Here is a 23515-nt window from a genome sequence, read left to right as displayed (position 1 = left end):
GCCCACTTGCAATGATACCTACTCCACGGGGATACTATTCAGCTAAAAGAGTGCTCTGGCCCTGCTTGTGGATGTAGTCTGTGGAATTTTCAGGCCATTTCCTTTCCTCCCTTCTGCCACTTGGCTCCTCCTCCAGAGACTGCGCAGGGAGAGGAAGAGGCTAGGAAAGCCAAATCAGTCAAATTCCCTTTTTAATATCTCTTGAGAAGGAGCTGGAAGCTAATAGCTAAAATGTAGCTTTTGCCTGACCTGTGCTTCCCCCGTCCTTTATTAGCAGGGATCATTGAGAGTTGACTGTATGGAGAGGATGTGTTTCCTGCCCTTGAGGAATTTTCATTCTAGAGGGAAAGAGTCAAGGCAGATGGCCACACAACCCTCTGGGTTTCCTACCCCTCGGGATTTCTGGGTTGAAGTGAAGCAAGTCACTTCACTTCTCTGTGCCTCATTTGCCTCATTTATAAAAATGGGGATTGAGACTATGAGCCCCACATAGAGAAGCAGTGTGGCTCAGTGGAAAGAGCATGGGCTTTGGAGTCAGTGGTCATGGGTTCAAATCCCGGCTCTGCCAATTGTCAGCTGTGTGACTTTGGGCAAATCACTTAACTTCTCTGTACCTTGGTTACCTCATCTGTAAAATGGAGATTGACTGTGAGCCCCCCGTGGGACAACCTGATCACCTTGTATTCCCCCAGCACTTAGAACAGTGCTTTGCACATAGTAAGCGCTTAATAAATGCCATCAAAAAAAAAGCTTGATTTGCTTGTATTCACACCAGTACTTAGTACAGTGTCTGGCACATTGTAAATGCTTAACAAATACTATCTTATTATTATTATTACTATTATTAACACAGTCCACATACACCCAACTACCAGTGGTACCTGGATGACCTACTCATTTGATGGTGATGATGGCAGTAATGGCAGGTGGAGTAGGACAGTGCCATATATGCTCATGGGACAGGACAGCCCCAAGCATACTCTGTTGCCTGGGTAATCAGGTCTCATCAGATAGTGGGGACCTATCAGTCTTATCCTGTGGTTTGCAAACACTGTAGTGCAGACATTGCAGTACCTCTGCTCTGATGGAGCTAATTTATCTGTGGTAGGGCAGGCTCCAAGACCTTTAGCTGAACTATTGACATTTGTTGATTAATTTCTCCCATGGCCCAGAGCAAGTGAGTGGAAGGAAGGATGGAGTGAGCCCATGGGAAGCTTTTTGGCAACTCCACCCACCGAGTGAGTTCAGGGCTGCATCTTCACTCGGCAAAGAATCCAGATTTTAGGGCAAAGAGTTACTGACTGAGCTTGATCCAGCTCTTTCAGGAGCAGATGAATTTGAGAAGGAATCCGAAAGAGAGGTGGCTGCTTCAAGTGGATTTAATAATAATAACAATAGTAATCACAGCATTTGTCAAGTACCGTACAAGGGTATCCAAATTTGTAAAAAGCCCGGATCCTATGGGTGAATCTGGACGATCTAATGGAGCAGACATCTAGGCCAGCTTAGGTGGTAGGGGGAAAACCAGCTGTCTTAGATGCGGACAGAGCAAGATGGGCAGACTGCTGTATAGACCAGATGGTTTGCTAAAGAGTTAACTGCAGTGAGAGTGTTGACCTGCCTCACAAAGAGAACTGGATCGGAGACTCTTTGGTCCTGCTTCTCTCTAAATGACAGGGTATTCCCAGTTTCAGTTCAGGAGAGAAGGCATTAGAGGACACAAATGGGAAAGGGAGAAGATTTAACAGGCCAGAGAAAGATGACTGGGCACCTTTCTGACCTCGTGGCAGACATTTTGAGGCTTTTAGCTATACTTTCATTTCCCTCTGGGGGTCTGCAGCCCCTACCTTGAGCGGGCCTTAAGGGACTCTGGTGAGCAACTCCTATTCATAATCAGCATCTGTATGACAGAGGCAGGGAATGGGCATGTATTTGTCTTCCCAGAGGAGAACTGAGGCCAAAGAGGTGAGGTCAGACAATGAGACAGCGATGGACTAAGGATGGGAGGTCAGAGTCCTGACCACCAGCCATGGAACTGCCCGCTCAGTGGGTCTCTGATGAGCTACCCAGAGTGAGAGCCTCATGGCCAATGAACGGACAGTGCCCCTTGACATTGGATCTGAACATTTTGTCCGTAGAATGCAGCTTGGAGTCCTGGGTGATCCCTGGCCTTGATAAACTACATTTACCCCCCAAAGGAGGCTGTGAGGAGGGCCTGAAAGACCTCAGGGACTGTAGTGTTAGACTGTTTTCTTTAATTGGCTGTGGACACTCAATCGCCTGGTTCGTGGTGCTATAGAGGCGCGAATTTCCCTGGGGAGTGTGGTTTGGCCCTGGCACAATGAATGAGCTATAAAACATTACCAGAGAGCAGAGTGCTAGGTAGTTAGCATGGGAATTCAGCAGAAATCTCCCTGCCACGAGGAGAAAACCAGTGGGCCCTCCCAGAACTGCCTCAGAGGGGGACATTGGTTGGGCTGAAGAATGATGGAGCGTTGTGAGGGCAGCTGATAGGGGCATCAGTCTTGCTGCCCCAGCTGGATCCAGAAAGAATTTCTTGGAGCAGCCTGGCCTCGTGGAAAGAGCATGGAACTGGAAGCCACATTGACCTTGGTTCTAATCCCAGCTCCACCACTTGTCTGTTTTATGACCTTGGGCAAGTCACTTAACTTCTCCATGCCTCAGTTCCCTTATCTGTAAAATGGGGATTAACACTGTGGGCCCCATGAAGGACATGGTCCATGTCCAACCTGCTTAACTTGTATTTACACCAGCACTTGGTACAGTGCCTGGCACATAGTAAGATCTTTACAGATACCATAAAAAAGAGGGGGTTGGACCGAGAAGATACCCCAGAGAAAGTCCTGGGCTAGAGGTCCAGCTCTACTCTGAGCTGCCTGCAATGGGAGAGACTCTGCTCACTACTGGCAGTGCTCGCTGGCAAAGGTGGGCAGAAGGGTAGAAAGAAACAGGGAATGAGCCCTTCCTGGACCTGCCACCTGCACACCCACCTGACGCAGAGAGCCTTCAGGGATTTCCCAGCCCCCAGCCTCCTTCCATCCCTTTGCTACTGCCCCAAGGAGCTCAGTCCAGTCCCAGGACCCTGTAGAGGAGGGGGCCACAGGCAGAGCAGGGCAGAGGGGAGCAGTGCAGTGGCCCCAGCTCCCAAAGCTGATTTGGAACAAACAGGGACTGGGAAGAGCCTGCAGACTTTAAGCGCCATATGCTCAGACCCTTAAATCCTGAGGCCTGGAGGGGACCAGCCCTTAGACAGGTGAGATCTCATTCCAAGACCCTTCCTGGGGAAGCTACAGAGGGAAAGCTTTAGCCTCTGCTCCAACCAACAGGGTGCCAGGAGGGAGGCCGGCCACCCATCATTTGCCAGTAAGATCCTAGGGAACACTGACACAGAAATGTGATATTCAAAGTGCTTGGAAGTGAGGGCTGGAAACAAGCCATCCTTGTTGGCGGCGGGGCAATGCAGTGGAAGGGAACTGGGCAGTTGATCCAAAATCTGGAGAGTCCCTGGGAGCGAGACCTCGGCTGGGAACGAGTGTTAGGTGAATGAGATCCAAGCCTCAAACCAATGCAGCCAGAGCTGGGCCGGCAGGAGGGGGCTGAAAGGGGATGGGGATTCAGAGGCAATGGAGGGAGTGGGAGGAGGGAAGAATGGTGTCTTCCCCAAGTTTCAGGAAAATGGCAGCTGGATTCCTGCCTTTTCTTGGTCACGCACCTCCTTACCAGAAAGCCAAACCATCCTTAGTGGGGAAGAGGGAGAAGTCCCCCGCTTGCCAGAGCCCACTTCTGAAGGAGTCAAGAACACCCCGTTACTTAACTCAGGCTGAGGGGGCAAGCATCAGAGGGCGAGGCCTTGGCTGAGAGACTGAAGGCAGAGCTTGGAGAACTGGGGTGACATCATTGAGGTCAAGTGGCAGATCCCACACCAGGGGATTTGTTTTTCAGAGATGTCCGGGGGACCAGGACCCGTGAGCTATTTCAAACAGGGCTGGGCTAGGCAAGGTTGGGGAGCTGGACTGGACTTCCCTTGAGGTTTGCAGGACGGGGCCAATCACCTCAGAGATTGCGTTGTATCAGATTTCTGGTTCCTAGCTCAGTTAGTCATGGTATTTATTAAGTTCTTATTAGGTTCTTATTTAGCCAAGCACTGTGCTAAACACTGGAACAGATATTTGAGAATCAGATTGACCCAGGTGCCGTCCCACACGGGACTCACAGTCAAAGAGGAAGAAGGAAGCAGGTATTTTATTCCCATTTTATGTATGAGATATTGGGACCCAAAGAGGTTAAGTGACTTGTCCAGAGTCACAAAGCAGTGACAAAGCTGGGATGAGAAGCCAGGTCACCTGACTTGCAAGCCATTGGGCTATTAGACCACACTGTCTCAGAACAAAGCAACAGCAATCAATTATCAATTTTCTCTCGCCAGTAACTGAGGATGTGAAGTTCTCTCCCTACTGGGATGGCAGCATTTCTACTGGGTTTCATACAATATCCTGCTTCCTTTCATGTGCTGGTCACTCAAGGGCCAGCACCCTGACTCCTGGGGATTAGCTGAAGTCTCTCTGGGTCTCCCTAGAGGGAGAATTTTGAGGAATGAGTGGTTGTCAATTTCCTTAACGAGAGTGCTTAAAAGAGGACAGCGGGAGGCTTTCTGCTTCCTGGCAGATGGTGAGAGTCTTGCTTTCCTCAGAGTAGTGGGTGGGACTCTGCAGGAAGGGATGAAGGCCTCTTTGCATACAAGCCATGAACTCGGTGCTCTCTGTTTCAGGGCCACAAAGGGGATCCTGGAAGGTCACCTGGAAAGGCCTACAATGGGGAAAAGGTAGGTTTTTCTGGGAATTTGGGCTAGGGAACACAGGTGTGGGGGACCAGCCAGCCCAATCCTGGCTCTCTCAGAGCCCAGACACTCTTCCCATTCTGGATCTTCGCCACCCTTTCTCGTGACCACCAAATCCACCCCCAACTGACCTGCGGCAGAAACAATAGTCACTGGGACAGGATTGACCACCTTGAACTCCAGGAGCAGGTCCACCCCACAAGTCTGCTGCCCCTGGTCCCATGCACGCTCTAACATTCCTAACAGGAGAGCCACAAGGGCTAGGACAGCCTTGTCACTCTGCCCACTACCTTCGACAGCCTTCAGACTTACTACACCGTCCGCTGGCTTCATGGGGCTGTGGCCCTGTCTTCTTGCCCCTATTGCCAAAGGGCATGGATCCCAGAACTCACAAAGAAGGGTAGTCAGGTTGGTGCTGGCAGTAAATAGGTGCTTTCAGTGGCCCCTTTGCGAAAAGAGTAAGAGGAAATTTGTTAAGACTTGAGAAATCATGACCGATAAAACATTCCATTCTCCCTGTTTCACTAAGTAAGGATTTAAGCTTGAATGAGTGGAGGAAAAAGGTTGATATCGATTTTTACATTCCAGTGTTCATAATGGTATTTTAAGTGCTTGCTAAGTGACAAACACTGTACTAAGCACTGGGATAAATGCAGCATAGTTCCTGTCCCATGTGGGGCTCACAGTCTAAGTGGGAGGAAGAACAGGTATTAAATCCCCATTTTACAGATGAAGAAATTGAGGACCAGAGAAGTTAAATGACTTGCTCAAGGCCACACAGCAGGCAAGTGACAGAAAAGGGTTTAGGAACCCAGGTCCTCTGGCTCCCAGGCCTATTCTCTGTCATGTTGTACTTCTGTCAGGAAGGCAAGCTGGTAAAGTTTGGTTTGGTTTTGGGTTTTTTTGTACCTATCTGCAAGGCTGTAAGAAAACAGTACTAATCTCATTCAATAGAGGCAGCTACCTTTTGAAAAGCAGGTGATCACTATAGAACCAATGAATGCAGACTCTCCTTACAGACAAGTGCAAAAAAACAAAATTCTCAGCACACCCAACATCTAACCAGCCACCCTTTCCCAGACCCCAGCATAAATAGCATCATTATCATCATCAACAAGACTTCACTCCACAGGAGTGAAGCTTTGGACTTGAGGTCCATGTTGCAGAATGGAAAGTATCCTTGCCTTCCAGATATTTACAACCTAATAGGGAAGACCAGGAAGACAATCTATAATCAACATATGTACCTCCACATTTATGTAAAGTGAGTGAGGCAGACTGCCTGAATGAGGTTAATTGGGTGGAATTAACTTTTTTATGATACTTCTTAAGCACTTTGTGCCAGGCACTCTACTAAGATAATTGGATTGGACTCAGTCCTAGTCCCACGTAAGACTCACAGTCTTAATCTCCATTTTACAGATGAGGTAAATTAGGCCCAGAGAAGTTAGGTGACTTCCCCAAGGTCACAGAGCAGACAAGTGGTGGAGCTGGGATTAGTACCAAGGTCCTCTGACTCCCAGGGCCATGCTCTTTTCACTAGAGACCATGCTACTTCTCATAAATCAGGCAAAGCTTCTGTAGGAGGAAGGTTTTGAATGTCAAAAGTCAGTTTGGTTTAAGATTTAGAAATGGGATAGGGAGGATTAAGTGAGGGGCAATCAAGAAGCAGATCTGGCTGTGAAGGAGGGTGTGGGCCAGGGTGTAGTGGGAATCAATCAGTTGCATTTATTGAGCGCTTCCTATGGGCAAAGCACTGTACTGAGCACTTAGGAGAATACCGTATAACAGAGTTGGTAGACCCATTCCCTATCAATCAATGATATTTGAATGCTTACTTTGTGCAGAGCATTGTACTAAGCACTTGGGAGATGGACCACAATGAGCTTACAGTCCAGAGTTGGAGAATGAGGGTAGACAGGTAGGGCAGAGCCCTTAGCAATGCAAATAAAGTCTGCTCCCTCCACCCCACGGTACAAATTGTGGCTCATAGCAAGGGTTTTGGGGCCTGGTGTTCCCCAGGTCAGCCTCGCCCCTTCCTCTTTTCCTTGCTTGTACAGAGTAGGTCACCTGCCACAGGAATCTAGAGTGCCCTCGTCCCTCTGTGGCAGGACATGGCTATAAGGCTGTCAGGGCTGCAGGATTTGAGGAGTGGTAGCATTCATAGTGGTTCAGCCCCCAAACCCTATCTCCAAAACTCTTCAGCTAGACTCCCAGTAGCCTAGAGCTCTCCACCTCCAGCCTATAAACTCCAAATGGAGAGCCAAAAGGCTTAATCCACCTTCCAGTATTCCTTGTAGTCAATCAATCAATCAATCGCATTTATTGAGCACTTACTGTGTGCAGAGCACTGTACTAAGCGCTTGGGAAGTACAAGCGCTTGTAAAGTGAAGGAGGTTGCGGGCGGAATAATCAATCAGGAGCTTGGGAAAACAGTAATCCCTGCCACCTTCTTGCTTCCCACTCATCTTGAAACCAAGGGAAAGGACTTCATAGTCAGTCTGCCTTCCACCCAGAAGCCATCTGAATGGGAATGTTGAGCAGAGCTAAAGAGGAAATGTTTATAATCCCAGCAGACTTGGGTCTTGGGGGGAGTGGAAGTAGAGGTAGCATTTTTTTAAGGGCTTACCCTACGCTAAGCACTGTACTGAGTGCTGGGAAGAAATACGTAGGTGAAAATTATACAAGATTCCTGACCCTTTAAAGGCTCTGAATCTAAGAATAAAGTGGGGGAGAGAGGACGGGAGACAGACACGTAAGGTAAAAATCAGCCAGTCATCTAAGTTCTTCATCCAGATAGAAGGTGCAGGGCTCCAGTGGTATTTGAAAGACATAAAATATGTGTTATGTTGTGCTTTGGAACTGCATCTCTCCCATGACAAAAACTCCATTTAAAGCTAACTTTCAGAGTTTGTCCTTCACCTGAGAGAAAATTCCAGCACGTGTAGGTTAAGGTCAGTGCAAGAGTATTCTCCATAGCAGAGAAGAAATCCACACCCAGAGGGAAACCAATGAAGTGAGTAATAAAATTAATAATAATTGTGGTGTCTAAGTGCTTACTCTGTACTAAGCACAGCTTAGATATAAGATGGTCAGATTTGGACACAGTCCCTGTCCCACATGGAGCTCACAGCCTAAGGGAGAGAATAAGTATGAATTAAAGAAACAGTGTGGCCAATGGATAGAGCTCAGGCCCTGGAATCAGAATTACCTGGGTTCTAATCCTGGCTCCACCACTGGTTTGTGTTACCTTGGGCAAGTCACTTAACTTCTCTTTGCCTCAGTTCTCTCATCTGTAAAGTGGGGATAAAGACTGTGAATCTCATGCAGGACACGGTCTGTGTCCAACCTATCCCAGTGCTTGCATCTATCCCAGTGCTTAGTTCAGTGCCTAGCACATTGTAAGCACTAATAGATACCATTAAAAAATCCACATTTTAATCATGAGTTTTCTGAAGCAGAGAGGTGAAGTGACTTACCCAAGATCACGCAGTAGGCAAGTGGTGGAGTCGTGATTAGAATCCAGATCTTCCGGCACCCAGGCTCTTGCTCTTTCTACAAGGCCATGTTGCTTCTCAAAGTTGAAAATAGAGAATGCTTGGAAATCTGGGAGATTTGTTGGGAGGTGTCCTGTTGATTTGGGTCAGTGTGGTGACTGTATTGTGTCCAAGGCCGGGGCATTTGGAACTCCTGTCCCTGCTTCATCCTCCTTGTCTGTGTTTCCAGGGAAATGCAGGCTTACCTGGATTGACGGGACAGCTGGGATCAGTTGGTCGGAAGGTAAGAGCTTGGCTTTTCTGAATATTATTGTAAGGGACCAGCCCCTTGGCACTTGAATTTCAAAGCCACGTGTGCTCACCCCAAATGATTCTTCCTGAATGATGCTCTGGTTTCGGAGAAAAGCAAGGACAGGCGAGAGTCTTTCCCCAGAGGGCCCAGGGCCCAGGGCCCAGGGATTAAGTGCCACCAGACTGGGATTCCCCTTTGGTTCATCTCCTTAGAAGGCAGGTCCACTAGATCCCAGCCATCAGCCTGACTAAGCCTGGAGCTTTTTCCTGCTCCCCCAGCCACGGGGGGAGTCTTACTCTCCCTCCCCTTGGCCTCTCTCTCCCCATCCTGGCTTCCCACAAAGAGAGATGCCATTTGAGTAAACTCTCTTGCCTGGGGAGAGGAAATGGGCCTCTGCCCCCAAGGGACTCCCCTCAGAAACGGTTTATTGGAGGGAAAACTTCAAAACTATGACTGCCAATGGCTGTCTCATCGCTCTCCGGCCCCAGGCCCTGGTGTCCAGCTGTCAGTCCAGCTGCCAATACCCACCCCAACAGCTGTTTCCCAGCCCAACCAGCTGCAGTGGCAAACAGCCCTGGGGCCATGGGAGCGTCCTCTGATATTTCCATGGTGATGAAGGAGCCATTTGAAGCTTTTGACTCTGAGCCCTGCCCCATTCTTCCTCCCCTCTCAGCCCCCTTCAGCCAACAGAGAATGCTAGTGCACTGGGAAGAGGAAAAAAAGAAATCGGCCCTGGGAGGGAGAGCACTTGGTAAATCCAGGACAGAACAGCTGTTCTTCTGAGGGAGGGAGCCAGCTTCATGTCCCACAATTCAATTCTGGGGATGTTAGCTGCAGTCTACAAGTCAAGACTATCTTCAGGCCCCAGGGAGTCCCTGACTCTTTTTCTTTTCTTTTCTTTTCCCTGACCTGAGAAACAAGGCCACCCTCCACACATTCACCTTTGAGTTCCCTGCCGTCAGCTCCCCTGCCTCCTTCACACTCTCTACATTTCTAATGGATGAGGTGTGAATAGTGCAGTCTTCCTTAGCAGCTCATAAAGTAGAGCCTGGTGTTTTGTTCAGTGAGAAGGCAGTCAGTGAAATACTGGTTTGGGGGCGGAAAACCAAACGGGACTGGATATTTTGGGAAGCCCTCTTTGTTCACCCACTCACTTTCTCACTCTCACAAACCCACTCACACACACTTCCATACACCCGCTCTTTCTCTCTCTCACACTCAGTCCCATATAGGCATTCACCCCTCCCGACACCTCACCTCCTCCACTTGCAGATACTCACACACTCACATTCCTGTTTATACATTCAAATACATACTCACAAACTCACACACATTTCTGCCCCTGCAAAATACCTACACATACACACATCTAAAAATGCATATTCTCTCCCTAAAATAAACAGTATGGCCCAGTGGATAAAGCATGGGCCTGGATGTCCAAAAGACCTGCGTTCTAATCCCCCGCTCCACCACTTGCCAGTTGTGACCTTGGGCAAATCACTTAACTTCTCTGTGCCTCAGTTACCTCATCTGTAAAGTGGAGATATAAGACTGTGAGCCCCATGTGGGACATGGACTGTGTCCAACCTGCTTAGCTTGTACCTACTCCAGCACTTAGTACAGTGCCTGGTACATGGTAAGCACTTAACAAATGCCATTTTTTAAAAAATCACGTTCATAAACACTCAAGCATTCGCAGAAACTCATGTTCCCCAAAATGCATACTCACACTCAAAAATACGTACTCCCAAACATACCAATAAGCATATCCTTCTGACAATACCTCCATGCACACACACGCACACACACACACACACTCAAAAATACATACATAGCCACACACACACACTAATGTTCTTCTGTCCATATCCCCAGGACTGGCTGATTTTCCAGTAGTCAGAAGGACACTTTCCAACCCCACTCACCTGGGGAGCAGCTTGGGGACTGGGTTCCTAAACAAAGAGTAGGTTTCAAGTCTGTTGGGCTTCTTGGGGAAGACATCTCCATTCTTAGTGCAGATCGGGGGGGTCCAGCCGGGACTTTAAGGCACTGCAGCCCCTCTCCCCAAGAGGTCACCGATTTAAGAAGGAATGGGAGGCTCCAGGATGGGAGAGAGATGGGACTAGGATCCAGATTGCCCCTGGAAGAAGTCATCAACTCTTGGTCTCTCACCACAAACCTTCCTATTCCCACTTTGACACTCAGATGAACTCTCCCAGGCTCAGTCAGCCCTCTTAACCTCAAGGTCTGCCCTCCTCTCCCTGGAGTGAGAATCCCTTGGTTGACCCTTCAGTGGTCAACTAACACCCAGGCCTGTGACTCAGAGATGCACCCCCAATCCTCAAACTCTGATTAACTGGGCATGGTTCAGACCCTTCCAGTTCCAAGCGGAAAGCCGTCTGTGGAAAAACTGGTCTTTACTGGGGAAATCCTGGCTCCTAGAACATCTCTGCAGTCTGGGCTCCGGTCCTGGGCTGTGCCTCGCGAGGCAGTGTTTCTGGACAAGTGTTACCCTGCTGACTTTGGCCTGCTCGTCACCCTTGTCATTTAGAGCTGATTGAGAATGGTCATGGAAAGGGAAATGATCGTGCGTTATATCTATCTGGGCTGGGGACAAAGGCAGGGTTTCTTCCTCCCTCTGAGTGACTCCAGACAGTCATCAGACCCAGCTGGGGGCAAGAAGGCTCCATTTAAAGACCCCTCTCCCAAGCAGTGGTGAGGGAGGAAGCAGTTAATCAGATAGATTTTACACACCCTGTTTCTCAACTCTTACCCAGCCAACCGTTTATTTACCTGCGTTTATAGATAAAACACCAAGGTGAATACTAGACTGTGCCTTGGAATTCTTAGGAAAAAACACTTGCATCGACTCATCGAAAGCCCAGGGGCCAGTGGTGGGGAGAATTTTGTGCCGGTGCCTCAGTTTAGCTATTTTTTGAATGCGCCTGTGATCCTCTTCCAGTGGGGTGGGAAGCCTACTTCTGGGCCTCCATGCTGAGAGATTTAAGATGCAAACTCTAGTGCTAAGCAGAATGAAAAGTGAGTAGGTACAGATGGAATGCTTGTAAAATATCTAAGTGGCTTGGATTGGACGGACTCTGTTCTGTTTATAATTAAGAGTTCCCGTTTCCTGTGTTCCTTTGTGTATATGTGCGTGTGTGTGCGCGTGTGTGTTTGTGAATCAGTGAATACATGTACGTTCCTGATGGATGTTCAGAAAAATTGAGCAGAACTATGAGGTTTTGTTGTTGTTTTTTTTAATAATCGTATTAAACTGTCAAACACTGTTGTAAGTGCTGGGGTGGATACAAGTTAATTAAATTGGACACAGTCCCTGTCCCATGGGTTCTAATCCCAGGTCTGCCATGTGTCTATGTGACCTTGGACAAGTCACTTCTACAGTGCCTGGCACACAGAAAGCACTTAACAAAATACCATAAATATTATTATTCTCTGGGCTTCAGGTACCTCATCTGTAAAATGGGGATTGAGAATGTGAGCCCAATGACCGACAGGGACTGTATACAACTCAACTTGTATCTACCCCATCACTTAGAACAATGCTTGGCACATAGTAAGCACTTAACAACTACCCTAATTATTATACAGGACTCACAGCTTATGGGAAACTCTCCCCTATGGAGGAGTATCGAAGACTTCTAGTAACTCTATTGGACTCCCCCAAAAGCTTAGTATAATGCTTTACACCGAGAAGACGCTCTATAAATGCTTTTGATTGATTCTCTTTTTGTCCCTCCCCAGGCCAGTGGCTGGAGATAAATTTTGTTTTTCCGAGTCCAGTTCTGTCCTGCTAGTCAGTGTGCTTTCATTAAATGTTTTGGCTAGAACACACTTGGCCAATTAGGGAATGTTCTTCTGACCACGCAAGCCTGTGTGGGCTGGGCGGGCTGCATTACTGAAGAAACTTCCCTTGTGCAGGTACAGGGTGGTGGGGTGGGTGAGTTCTGCAGTGCAGGTTTTCCTTCTTGTGAGATTTCACAAGAACACAACCCTCGCATTAGAGGATCTGTTTATTTCATCCCTTTAACTGAAAACCCTGGATGCTTTGACACGGGGAAACTGAGGCATTAAGAGATCTTATGTCTTGCCTAGGATCACAAAGCAAAGTTAAGAGGCAGGATTAGAACCCAGAGCCTTGGAATCTTTAAACTCTGCCATAGCTACTGAGTCTTCCAGCAGTGGACTTGGCTTGGAATCTCAGCAGTTGCAATCTGTTATATTAATTCAGAGTTAGGCATCTATAGGACCCTGAGGGCTGGGCAGGTCTGGGCCTGAGACCAGGGCCCACCCCTGTAGGACACCCGCAGAGAACACAAACTCAGCTAAGGCTGGGGAACTCTCTCCCTCTGTGTTGCTTGCTGTGCATCTGTCTGTCTGTGTCTGTCTGTCTCTCTTCCCAACCCTCTGTGAGCCCTGCAGAAGCAGGGAGAGTCCTGATGGCAGGTCAGGAATCACCCCTCAGTTTGGGCCTCTGGAATGGCTTCTCTGGCCTCAGGATGGATCCAGGAGATCTCCTGACCCTGTGTACCTTGTGCAGGCCAGGGCTGGGGCCTGGGCCAGGCCAGTTGTAAGCGTGCTTACTTAGTCTGCCCCTGGAGAGGCGATTTCATCCCTCAGAACTCAATGTTGTCAGGAAGCCTGGCCTCACGTTCCTGAGCCCCGCTGCCAAGGGAGCTGTGAAAGATCCTCCTCAAAACAGGGCAGGCCCTGCTCCCCTTGGCTGGGTTGGGGCATTCTGGCTCTGGGGCAGAGGGATAGATGATATGACCTATTTAGGGCCTTCCCATCCTAGATTCTATCCTTGTAAATGGCCATTTTGTAAATTAGAGCCAGGTGATTAAGACCAATCTCGTTCCACCTCCAACTAACCCGTGAGCACTTTCCAACTTTCTGTAACCCGTCCTTGTCCTCCCTTGGGGTTCAGAGGGCTCCCAGAATACTCAGCTTCACACTGGAAAATTAACTGCAGAGTGAGGCCAGCCCACTCTCTCTGAATCAATGCTAGCTGGGTGGCAGGTTGGAGAGTGGTGGCTCTACTGCCTGGACGCAGGTTCGGGCTCAGGGCACCAGCCCCGGGTGAGTGAGTCCAGCATCTGGGGATGTGGGTCCCGCTGTTCAGGTTGCTACCTTGCTGTTTTCTCCCCAAAAAACATCTCTTGAGAGGCCCCAGGGATCAGACCTTTGTGTTGATTGGAGACAAATGAAGCAGGGGCTGTCTTTCTATTCTGTGGGAGGCTCAGAAAACACAGCTAGTGAAGGGAAATTCCAGATGAGACGAGCCCTGGTTTTGACACAGCAGCTTCTTACCTCCTGCCACACAAGGCCAGGATCGATTAATCAGTTTGAAAGCTTACTGTGTGCTTAGAAGAGTACAGTGCAACAGAGTTGGTAGACACTACCCCTTTCCACAAAGAGTTTAGAGACTAGAGGGAAGTTTACTTGGGTGCTTGTTTAGTTCTGAGACTCTAGGAAAGCAGCCCCTGGAGGGGAGTTGGGAAGGGGGGGCACTCAGAAGATGGGGAGTCACAGCAGAAGTGAGATGGAGAGGAAGGAGTGTGCAGGATGTAGTAATGATAATAATAATTGTAGTCTTTATTCAGCTCTTTCACTGTGCCATAGCACTGAGTTAGAGACATTGCAATCGGATCTGTCACAGTCTCTGTCTTATATGGGGTTCCCAGACTAAGTTATAGGGAGAATAGCTAACTAATCCCCCATTTAAAAGATGAGGAAACTGAGGCACAGGGAAGTTAAGACTTGCTCAAGGTGCCCTAGCAGACAAGTGGCAGAGGTGGGATTAGAACCCAAGTCTTCTGACTTCCAGTAAATCAATGGTAATTATAGAGAGTACACCATGTGCAGAGCACTGTACTAAACTCTTGGACCAATCCTGTGCTCTTCCTACACTCCTTCTCAAATCTATCCCCACCTTCAGGGAGAGTAATCTTTGCACCAAGTTGTATTCCCAAAGAGAAAGGGGAAGAAGCAGGGAAAACTTGAAGTGGGGGAATTTGGACACCCCCAACCTCCCCCGACCCCAACCCCAGACCAGCACCACAGAGGCACCTCCTTTCACCACCTCTAGATTGAGGGAATTACTCCACTGAGAGCTCCTTTCTGTCATAAAGCCACCCCCACCCCCCACCCCGAACTCCTTGTGTTTCTCCATTAAATTTTCCTGTTGTCTTGATGGGAGGAGAAGGGTCCTGAGTTGTTAGCCTCCAGAGGCAGGCCCTAGCCTCTCCTTGCTGTGGTCTTCAACTCCCAGAAGGAGGGGGTGGGATTTGGAGGGATTATCAACCTCTGGGCTGACTCTGTCCAAATCCAACCGACTCTGCAATTAGAGTCAATTAAGGAGATGCCTTGGGGGGGGGGGGGGGGGGGGGGCGTGTGTGTGTGTGTGTGTGTGTGTGTGTGTGTGTGTGTGTGTGTGTGTGTGTGTGTGTGATCCTTGTCCACATGTCAGGCTCCCCTTTGACCACCCAAGATGCAGCAGTTCCCCCCAATTTAGTCCTCCAGGGCTGCTGCCGGAAGCCGGGCAGCAGTTCCCCTTGACCCACTGATTATCTGCCCAGAGACCTCCTATCCCTTTGGGAAAGCTCATTGTACCATATGCTTAATATATGTTTTGCACACAGTAAGTGTTCAATAAATTGAAGATGACAGACGGAGTGAAGAAGGGAGGGAGTAAGCGTTAAAATAAGGTGTATTAGTAAAGCCTCTAAATGCAATCATTTCTCCCTGCCCTTCTGCTATCTCTCCATACTGTGTGCCAAACACTATGCTATCCGCAAGATTATCAGGTGGACACAGTCCCCATCCCGCATGGGGCTCACAAGGCTAAGGGGGTGGGTTAATAGGTATTGAATCCAATTGAATCCTCCCTTTCCTTGTTGGTAATCCGAGAAGAACATGTCAGTGGGTGTGAATGAATTAATGGCCATGAGTCCTACAGATGACAATTCCTGCTCAAAAACATGTAAAACATGTAGGCATCACAAATACCCCATGTTTCCCCACTCCTCAAAAAACTCTAGTGGTTGCCCATCCACTTAGACATCAAACAAAAACTCCTCACCATTGGCTTCAAAGTACTCAATCACCTTGCCCCATCTTACCTCACCTTCACTACTCTCCTACTACAATCCAGCCCACAGACTTCACTCCTCTAATACTAACCTTTCCACTGTGCCTCCGTCTCACCCATCTTGCCACCGACCCCTCGCCCACATCCTGCCTCTGTCCTGGAACGTCCTCTCTCCTCAAATCTGACAATTACTCTTCTCCACTTCAAAGCCTTATTGAAAGCACATCTCCTCTAAGAGGCCTTCCTTGACTAAGCCCACCTTTCCTCTTTTCCTCCCTTCCTCTTCTCCCACTCCCTTCTGTGTCACTCTGACTTTCTCCCCTTGTTCTTCCCCCAGCCCCACAGCCCCACAGCACATATCTGTAATTTATATTAATGTCTGTCTCCTGCTCTAGACTGTAAGCTTGTTGCTGGCAGGGATTGTCTGTTGTTGTATGGTACTCTCCCAAGAGCTTAGTACAGTGCTTTGTGCACAGCAAGCGCTCAGTAAGTATGATTGAATGAATGAATGAATGAACCACCCCATTTCCCACCCCTCTAAGATGACAAACATGACCTGAAGGCAGTTTCTGATCTTCTTTGTGACTGGGTTTTTTCCTCCCAGGGGCAGAAGGGCTACCCGGGACCACCAGGGCATCCTGGAGACCAGGTAAGTGTTCCCAGCCCCAACAAAGTCACCAAGGATTGATTTCTGAGCTCTCGCCCAGCCTCAGCATAAAACACTGCCGCTGTGTGCATGGACCCTCTCCACCCAGGCTAGTTGATTTATGCCACCGCCTCTTGGCATTCCTGGGCCCTGGCGACACCACCGTGGCCCAGCCTGCCAGGGCCAACTGCCAGGGTGACTCCTCTTGGATGCCCACCCTGTTTCCTTGGGGCTTTGAGCATTTGCACTGAGGACTGGGCAGAGATAGGAGCTCTTACTTTCCCTGCAGACTCAGTCCCTCTCCCCGAAATCTGCCGCTGGGCTTTCTTGCAAACCACATCTTACTGAGAGAGTCAGTAATTCCCTGTTAGAGTGTTTGGTTAAGTCTGATGTTTGCAGTAAAAGCCATGAATAGCTGGGCTGTTAGGGGCGATGTTAGACGATATTATACATGCATCCATTTAGTTTTCAAGAATCTTGGCAGGGTTTCCCCGAGTAAAACAGTTCCATATGCCAGAGATGGAGAGACACAGCTAACACCTTTTCTTGGCTTCCTTGTTCCAAACTCCCCTTGGACCCTGCAGAGCTGGGGGCTTTGTGCAGAGATCTTGTCTAGCCTGTTTTTCCGGGTTTTTCCCCAAGTTCTGGGGAGGGTGATTTCCTCCATTTTTCATCAAATTTTCCTTCCTCTGTTTTTGTCCTTTTGATTTCTTTATCTATTGTAACTGTAACAGGCCTGCCTCCCCCTTCTCTCCCCCCTAACACCACTGACCCCCTGCAGGCCCGGGACCAGGAGGCTCGGCGGGGTCTCATTTACCTTTCTTTCCTTTCTGTTGCAGGGGGAGCCAGGACCCGCGGGAAGTCCGGGTGCCAAAGGTTATCCTGGCAGGCAGGTGCAGTAAATAGCTTCTCGAAGGCTTTCACGGCCAGTGACTTCCTGCAATGGTGTTTTCTGGGGGGCTGTTGGGCAACGGTGGGCAAATGCTCGGATTCAGTGGAGTTGTATTATCCATCCTTGGTGTAGTGAATAGAGCATGGGCCTGGGAATCAGAAGGGCAGGGGTTCTAATGCTGGCTCCACCACTTGTCTGCTGTGTGATCTTGGGCAAGTCATTCCACTTCTCTGTGCCTCAGTTACCTCATCTGTGAACTGGGGATTAAGACTGTGAGCCCAACGTGGAACACCCCAGCATTAGTACGTTCCTGGCACATAGCAAGCACTTAACAAATACCATCATTACTATTATCTTTCAGTGTCCCAGTTGGAATACTTGAGTTTCTGTGGGCCGATTGCTTAGGGAGTCAGTCGGTTGTATTTACTGAGTGCTTACTGTGTGCAGAACACTATACTAAGCACTTGGGAGAGGACAGCACAACAATATCATAGACACATTCCCTGCCTACAATGAGCTTTCAGTCTAGAGGGAGCTTACAGTCTAGGCATGGTTGCAGGGAGGAAGGGGTTGCAAGCGTGATTGCTCACTGCAAGAGACCCCCTTCCTGTTTGTAGTCTAACATCGAAGGGGTAACAGGAAGGGCATCTAAAACCCCCATACACCAGTCTGTTTTCTCTCAACCCAGTGGGACCAAGTTTATGCTGCAAGGACTGTAGTGGTCCCTGACTAAATGAGATCTTGAGGTACCCCTGCCCTAAACCAGAGGGACACCACCCCCAACACACACACACACACTCTCTCTCTCTCTCTCTCACTCTCTCTCTCTCTCTCTCTCTCTCTCTCTCTCTCTCTCCTCTGAAATGACTGCTATCTTTGCCAGGTGGCTCTGGATACCTGTGTTCTAATGTTCTTGGTCCTGGAACATCCTGTCTGAATAATAATGGTATTTGTTAAGTGCTTATTATCTGTCAAGCACTGTTAAGCATTGGGGTATATACAAGTTAATCAGGTTGGTCACAGTCCCAGTCCCAAATGGGACTCATAGTCTTAATCCCCATTTTACTGAGGCACAGAGAAGTGAAGTGACTTAGCCCAAGGTCACACAGCAGACAAGTTGTGGAGCTGGGATTAGAACACAGGTCCTTCTAACTCCCAGGCCCGAGCTCTATCCTCTAGGCCATATGGTCTTGAAGCTGGTTGGTGTCCCCTGCAGACAGGCATTCCTGGAGACAAGCAGGCAAGTGTTTGACAGCCCAGGTGGCGCCCAGCCTTTCATGCCTGGATTTCAAAGCACCCCCTCCAACCCCCCATCAAGCCAAAGAGCAGGGATGGGTTCTGGAGCCAGATGGGGGTATGAATTTCCCCCATCCATATTCAGAATGTTCTCTTCCCTTCCCTGGACCTGGAGAAAGCTCTGAAGCCTAAATGCACAGAGCGGGACTGTTCTGCCAGCTCTTTCCCATTGCACATTTGGGTTGTAACATGAAAATCAAGAAGAGCTCTCAGGTTACAGCCCACTGTGGTCTCTGGTCTCCACAGAATCCAGCCAGCAGTGTGGGTTTGGTCCCAGAGGACCCCTGATCCACAGAGTCTGCTCGCTGCATATCAAAGACAATTCTGTGCTTGGGAATCAGGGAGTGTCAGTCAACTTGGCATGGCTTGGACAACTGCCGGGAGATGCAAATGCAGGAAAATCTGCTGAATGTCTTCTCTGGAAACAGTTAACCCTGACAGAGGCAGCCTTTCATGTCTTGTGCAAACAGCATGAACCAGTTCCGGGAGTATTCTCGCTGCCACGTAAAATTTTCTAAAATTCAAGTTCTGGATCCATTCATTTTGCCCCCAGACTAGTTCCCCAAAAGACAGCATCGTAGAGGAAATCCTCTCCCACCTTGCAGAGTCTGAGACATTAAATTCTTCCAGGCCCTGGTGGAAATCCATCCATCTCTCTCAATATATCTCTCTCCTCCTGCCCTCCTTTTGGAGAAATCGGCGGGGCAGGCCAGTCACTGAAACCCAGACTGGGAACAGTTCTTCACTTTCCCTTCACCGTGGAGAGACCAGGACCCTTCGGACCCATGGTATAATCTAAGGGAACTCTGGGAAATCATACACCCACACCCACACACACATACCACCCCCTTCCTCCCTACTCCACACCCCATGCAGGAGTTTTCACTGGGATCTTTCTATCTGTCTACCAGCCCAACCCCTCAGAGCAGATGCCAGAAGGGAGGAGTGGAGTTTACTTCTGCTCTGTATGATCCTTTCAGGGCCCAGCCAATGACCACAATAAGAAATAGCCAATGCCTTCAAACAACTCTGCAAAGGCTTCTGGGTTCAGTAGTCTGTTCGTCCTTTTGATACCTGAGGCACATTCATGGCAGGCGGAGCAAATCTATTCCTAATTTCTTCCTCGGAGGAACATCATGCTTTTTAAAAGGCCATTCTCTCAAGATAGACTGAGTCAGCAACCCCTGGGCAAAGGTTGCAGAAGGTGACTCTCTGAAGCCATCCTCCCCAGCCTGCCTACCTCTGGCCCAAACTTGTCTCCTGTGCCCCCCACCCCCAACCCTTCCACTACTGCACATTCCAACCTTGGGCCCCGAGGCTCACACCCCTCTGGGCCACCTGCTGCCCCCCAACCCCCTTTCCCTGAGAGGTTCAGAGCAGGAGGGCAGTTGAGGATTCTGGAGGAGCAACCCAAGCTGATCTGCCTAGCACCCACTGGCCCACCTCTCCATCCCCCACAGTGACACTACCATGGCACCTCTGCGGTCCAGAGTAGCTGAAGCCTGGCCTCTTGGAGAGATCCTGATGACGGTGCTTTGTGATTGAGGCCATGGAGAAGGTGTGGGGTGGGAGTGGGCAGAAGGAATATACTAACTCCAGGGTTGCACCAGGCTAGGGTTGGAAAGAGGAGGGCAGACAAGCCAGCCACCAGGGTTAGGGCAGGGGACCAGAGGAAACCCCAGTGGCCATGAAGACGCCACCACATGAGACCGCAACATTCTCAAACATAGCATTAGCCTGCCCACTGCCTGGCCAAAGTCCTGGGAGGGAAGGGGAAGGGTGGGTAGTTCACCACCAGAGGGTTTCCAAGACATTAAACACACAGGCACACACACACAGATGGCTGGGGAGGTGCTTTAAAAAAAAAAATAACTTCTGGAATTTAGGCAGAATGCATGGAAATGGAATTTTCAGACCTGGAGGCTTAAAATTTTCACCTCTAATTGTGAAAACCTCACAGGCTACTGTATTTATTTAACTGCCGTCCACCCCAACTTCAGAGATCCCTAGGGCAATCCCAGCTCGCCCAGCCATCTGGCTCCCCAGAGACTCTGTTAGTCTGCTCCATGGACTTTCTGGGGCCTGGGTGAGGGCAGTGAGTTGGGGAATAATGGCAGAAGCCCAGGTCCAGAGCAGAGAGGCTTCTGAGGCAGAGGGGGTTCACAGCACCTCCATTACCTCCACTGACCACCCAAACTGGATGAGACTTTCTGCCGCCTCCCCTTCGTCCAAAGTAGCTGGTTTCCTGGTGGGAAACTCAGGCTGGAGCTGAATGGTGAAGGTGGGGGGGAGGGGGTGCTCTCCCCAGTAAATTCCAGGCCATACTTGATGTGGACACCAGGCTGTTGGCCAGACTTACACCCCATCTTCTTCAACCTTGCTTATAGGTGGCAGTGGATATAATTTATATTATAGTTGGGAAGATGTGTTATTTTGGATCTGCAGGACCTAGTGTCAGGGACAGTGTATTCCTTCGTGTTTCTGTCATGCCTCTACTCTCAGGAGGGGGCAGCTTCTCTGTGAAAGCTGGGATCCTAATAGCCTCCTCCTAGAAGGATTTCACGGTTTTCCTTACCCTCTGTGTGCAGAGAGGCTGACCTGAATGCTGTGCAGAAAAGTAGGAGTAGTGGTTTTAAGCACTTACTGTATGCAGAGCACTGTGCTAGGCCCTGGAAAAGAATACACAAGTGGGAATTAGACACAGTCCCTGGCAACAGGAGGCTCACAATCCAAGAATATAAATTAAGGAGAGGAGACTGGCAGATTTGAATGGAGGACTTAACCCAGCTGCTGGTCCAGGGCGTCTTGGGTTGGTGGGGTCGGGGCTGGCCGGTGTGTGCATTTATGTGTTTGTGTGGTGGGGCAGGTGACCAGCACACTGGGATTTGTGTTGACTGGAGAAGAGCCCCCGACCCCCACCACCTTTGGAAATCCTGCCATAAACCTTCCTCCCCAGTTGCAGGATTGGTTAAAGCCTCTCCACATTTGCCTTCCTTTCTCTGTTCTTCTGTTTCAGGGATTACCTGGAGCCATAGGAGACCCAGGCCCCAAAGGCAGCCGGGTAAGTGGCGCTTTGCCCATGTTTTGGGCTCAGCCAGTCAGGCAGCAGGGCCAAGTGCTCTCCCCTCCAGGACCGACCCCTCCCCAGAGCTCCCCATCACCACCACCCCATCCCTCCAAGCCCCCTCTAGATGAGGTCCCCGAAATGCTGCGGAGCAGTTGCTAGCAAGACTCTGAGCTCCTAACCTGCTGGCCACTCTCCCGCTCCTCCTCAGGAGACAGGAAGATCTGGGGGGTGAGGGGGTGTGTGGACAATTGGCCAGTGTACTCTGAAGCCTCCAGCCAGAGCCAAACTCCAAACACCGGGGAAACAGGAACACTTCACTGTGGTCAGGATATCTGTGCTTCGGAGCAGAGCCAACTGGACCCCAGGATGCCTAGCCAGAGGCTCTGCTCCCTAATCCCTTCTAGACTGTGAGCCCGCTGTTGGGTAGGGACCATCTCTATATGTTGCCAACTTGTACTTCCCAAGCGCTTAGTACAGTGCTCTGCACACAGTAAGCGCTCAATAAATACAATTGAATGAATGATCCCACTTTCCTCTCCCTGCTGAGGCAGCGGAAGCTCATCATCCGAAGAGATTAATACAAACAGGCTGCCCCGGTAACTCTAAGTGCTTGTGATTTGTCAACACATGGGCGTGTTGGCCAACACCGGATGCGAGTGGAGTGACAAGGGGAAACTTGGGACTCGGGAAGCTGATTCACCTGCATGGGAATGTCTCCAGTGGGGCGGGGAGTCTTTCCCTTCTGGGCAGAGGGTTGAGCTGGGGGTGTCACCTGCCTTTGTGCTCATCTCTCAAGGCCCTATGTGCTCTGGAGAGCAGGTCCCCTCCAGTCAATCACTGAAAGAGCAATTTGTGTGGAGCGCCAGAGTAGAAAGCTGTGCCAAGCCAGTGAAACAATGAATCAAAAGGCAGGGAAAGGCAGAGAAGCACCACTCAGTGCATTGCGTACGTCAGTTAGGCCCATGCGACCTGGCTCCTGACTGGAGGAATGAATTCACTAGATTTTGCCCCAGAGCTACCCTGGAAATCTCAGCCAACTTCCTCTTTACTTTGGATATCCTCCCTCCAATGGTGTGGTCTGGAAGGACAGGAGTGGTGTCTGGGATAGGTGGAAATGTCAGAGACAATTCTAAAGTTGGAGAGGGGTTGGTGGAATTAATACTCATGGAATTTGGTGGGGTCTGTGTCATTGGCATTCACCACAGTAGACCTTCTAGACCCATTTGGTTTGGTACCTACGTAATGGGCTTCTTCCATGGACCTAATCCATCAGATGATAGATCGGGGCTAACTTGTGCTCAGGTATCTTGAACTATAGCCAGGGCCTCAGCTCTGGGTAGAGAGAGACAACTTGAGCCCCATGGCTTTTTCACCACCTCAAGTGAATTCACCTGCACTTGTCTTTCTTGGGGCCATGATATAAGAATAGCTCCAGGTGATGACCCTTGTTCAATTGGCTCAAACTAATCTATAGTTTGCTAGAAGCCTAATGGAGGTTGAGTGATCAGTTTGTGATCAGCTGGTTGTGATACTTTAGTCACTCACATTAAAAAGGAAGCTTAGGACTCCAGGCCCCATGTCAGTGGTGCTGCTGTCCAACTTCTCCTGAGCTTCAAGAAAATGAGAGAAAACATCGAAGCTGCCAGCTTCATGGTCTATTCTCCCTAAATCCTCTGTCCCAGTGGGGTCTTAATTTGAATCATGCTGACAATAGAAGAGAAAATCCTCCATGTAGTGTGGGGACTCTTGGCTGTCCTGCTCCCCAGGGAAGGGGCCAGAAGTGGGGAAGGACCAGCCGAGGCAGCTTGGAAACAATTTCAGTTTCCTGAGAAGGATGGCCCAACATCTTGAAGCCACGT

The 23515-nt window shown here is 49.5% G+C and overlaps 1 protein-coding gene across 1 annotated transcript in view; it reads left to right on the top strand.

Annotated features, from left to right (window-relative positions):
• Window positions 1–23515, top strand: part of COL27A1 (collagen type XXVII alpha 1 chain) — a 222490-nt gene that overhangs the window by 51822 nt on the left and 147153 nt on the right. The window contains exons 6-10 of the mRNA XM_038745686.1: window positions 4790–4843; window positions 8585–8638; window positions 16360–16404; window positions 17241–17294; window positions 21606–21650. Coding sequence (XP_038601614.1) covers window positions 4790–4843; window positions 8585–8638; window positions 16360–16404; window positions 17241–17294; window positions 21606–21650 — 252 coding nt within the window. The remainder of the gene's footprint in view (window positions 1–4789; window positions 4844–8584; window positions 8639–16359; window positions 16405–17240; window positions 17295–21605; window positions 21651–23515) is intronic.

This window comes from Tachyglossus aculeatus, chromosome 4 (assembly GCF_015852505.1).
Source record: "Tachyglossus aculeatus isolate mTacAcu1 chromosome 4, mTacAcu1.pri, whole genome shotgun sequence".
NCBI lineage: Eukaryota > Metazoa > Chordata > Mammalia > Monotremata > Tachyglossidae > Tachyglossus > Tachyglossus aculeatus.
This window is presented reverse-complemented; position numbering and strand designations above follow the sequence as displayed.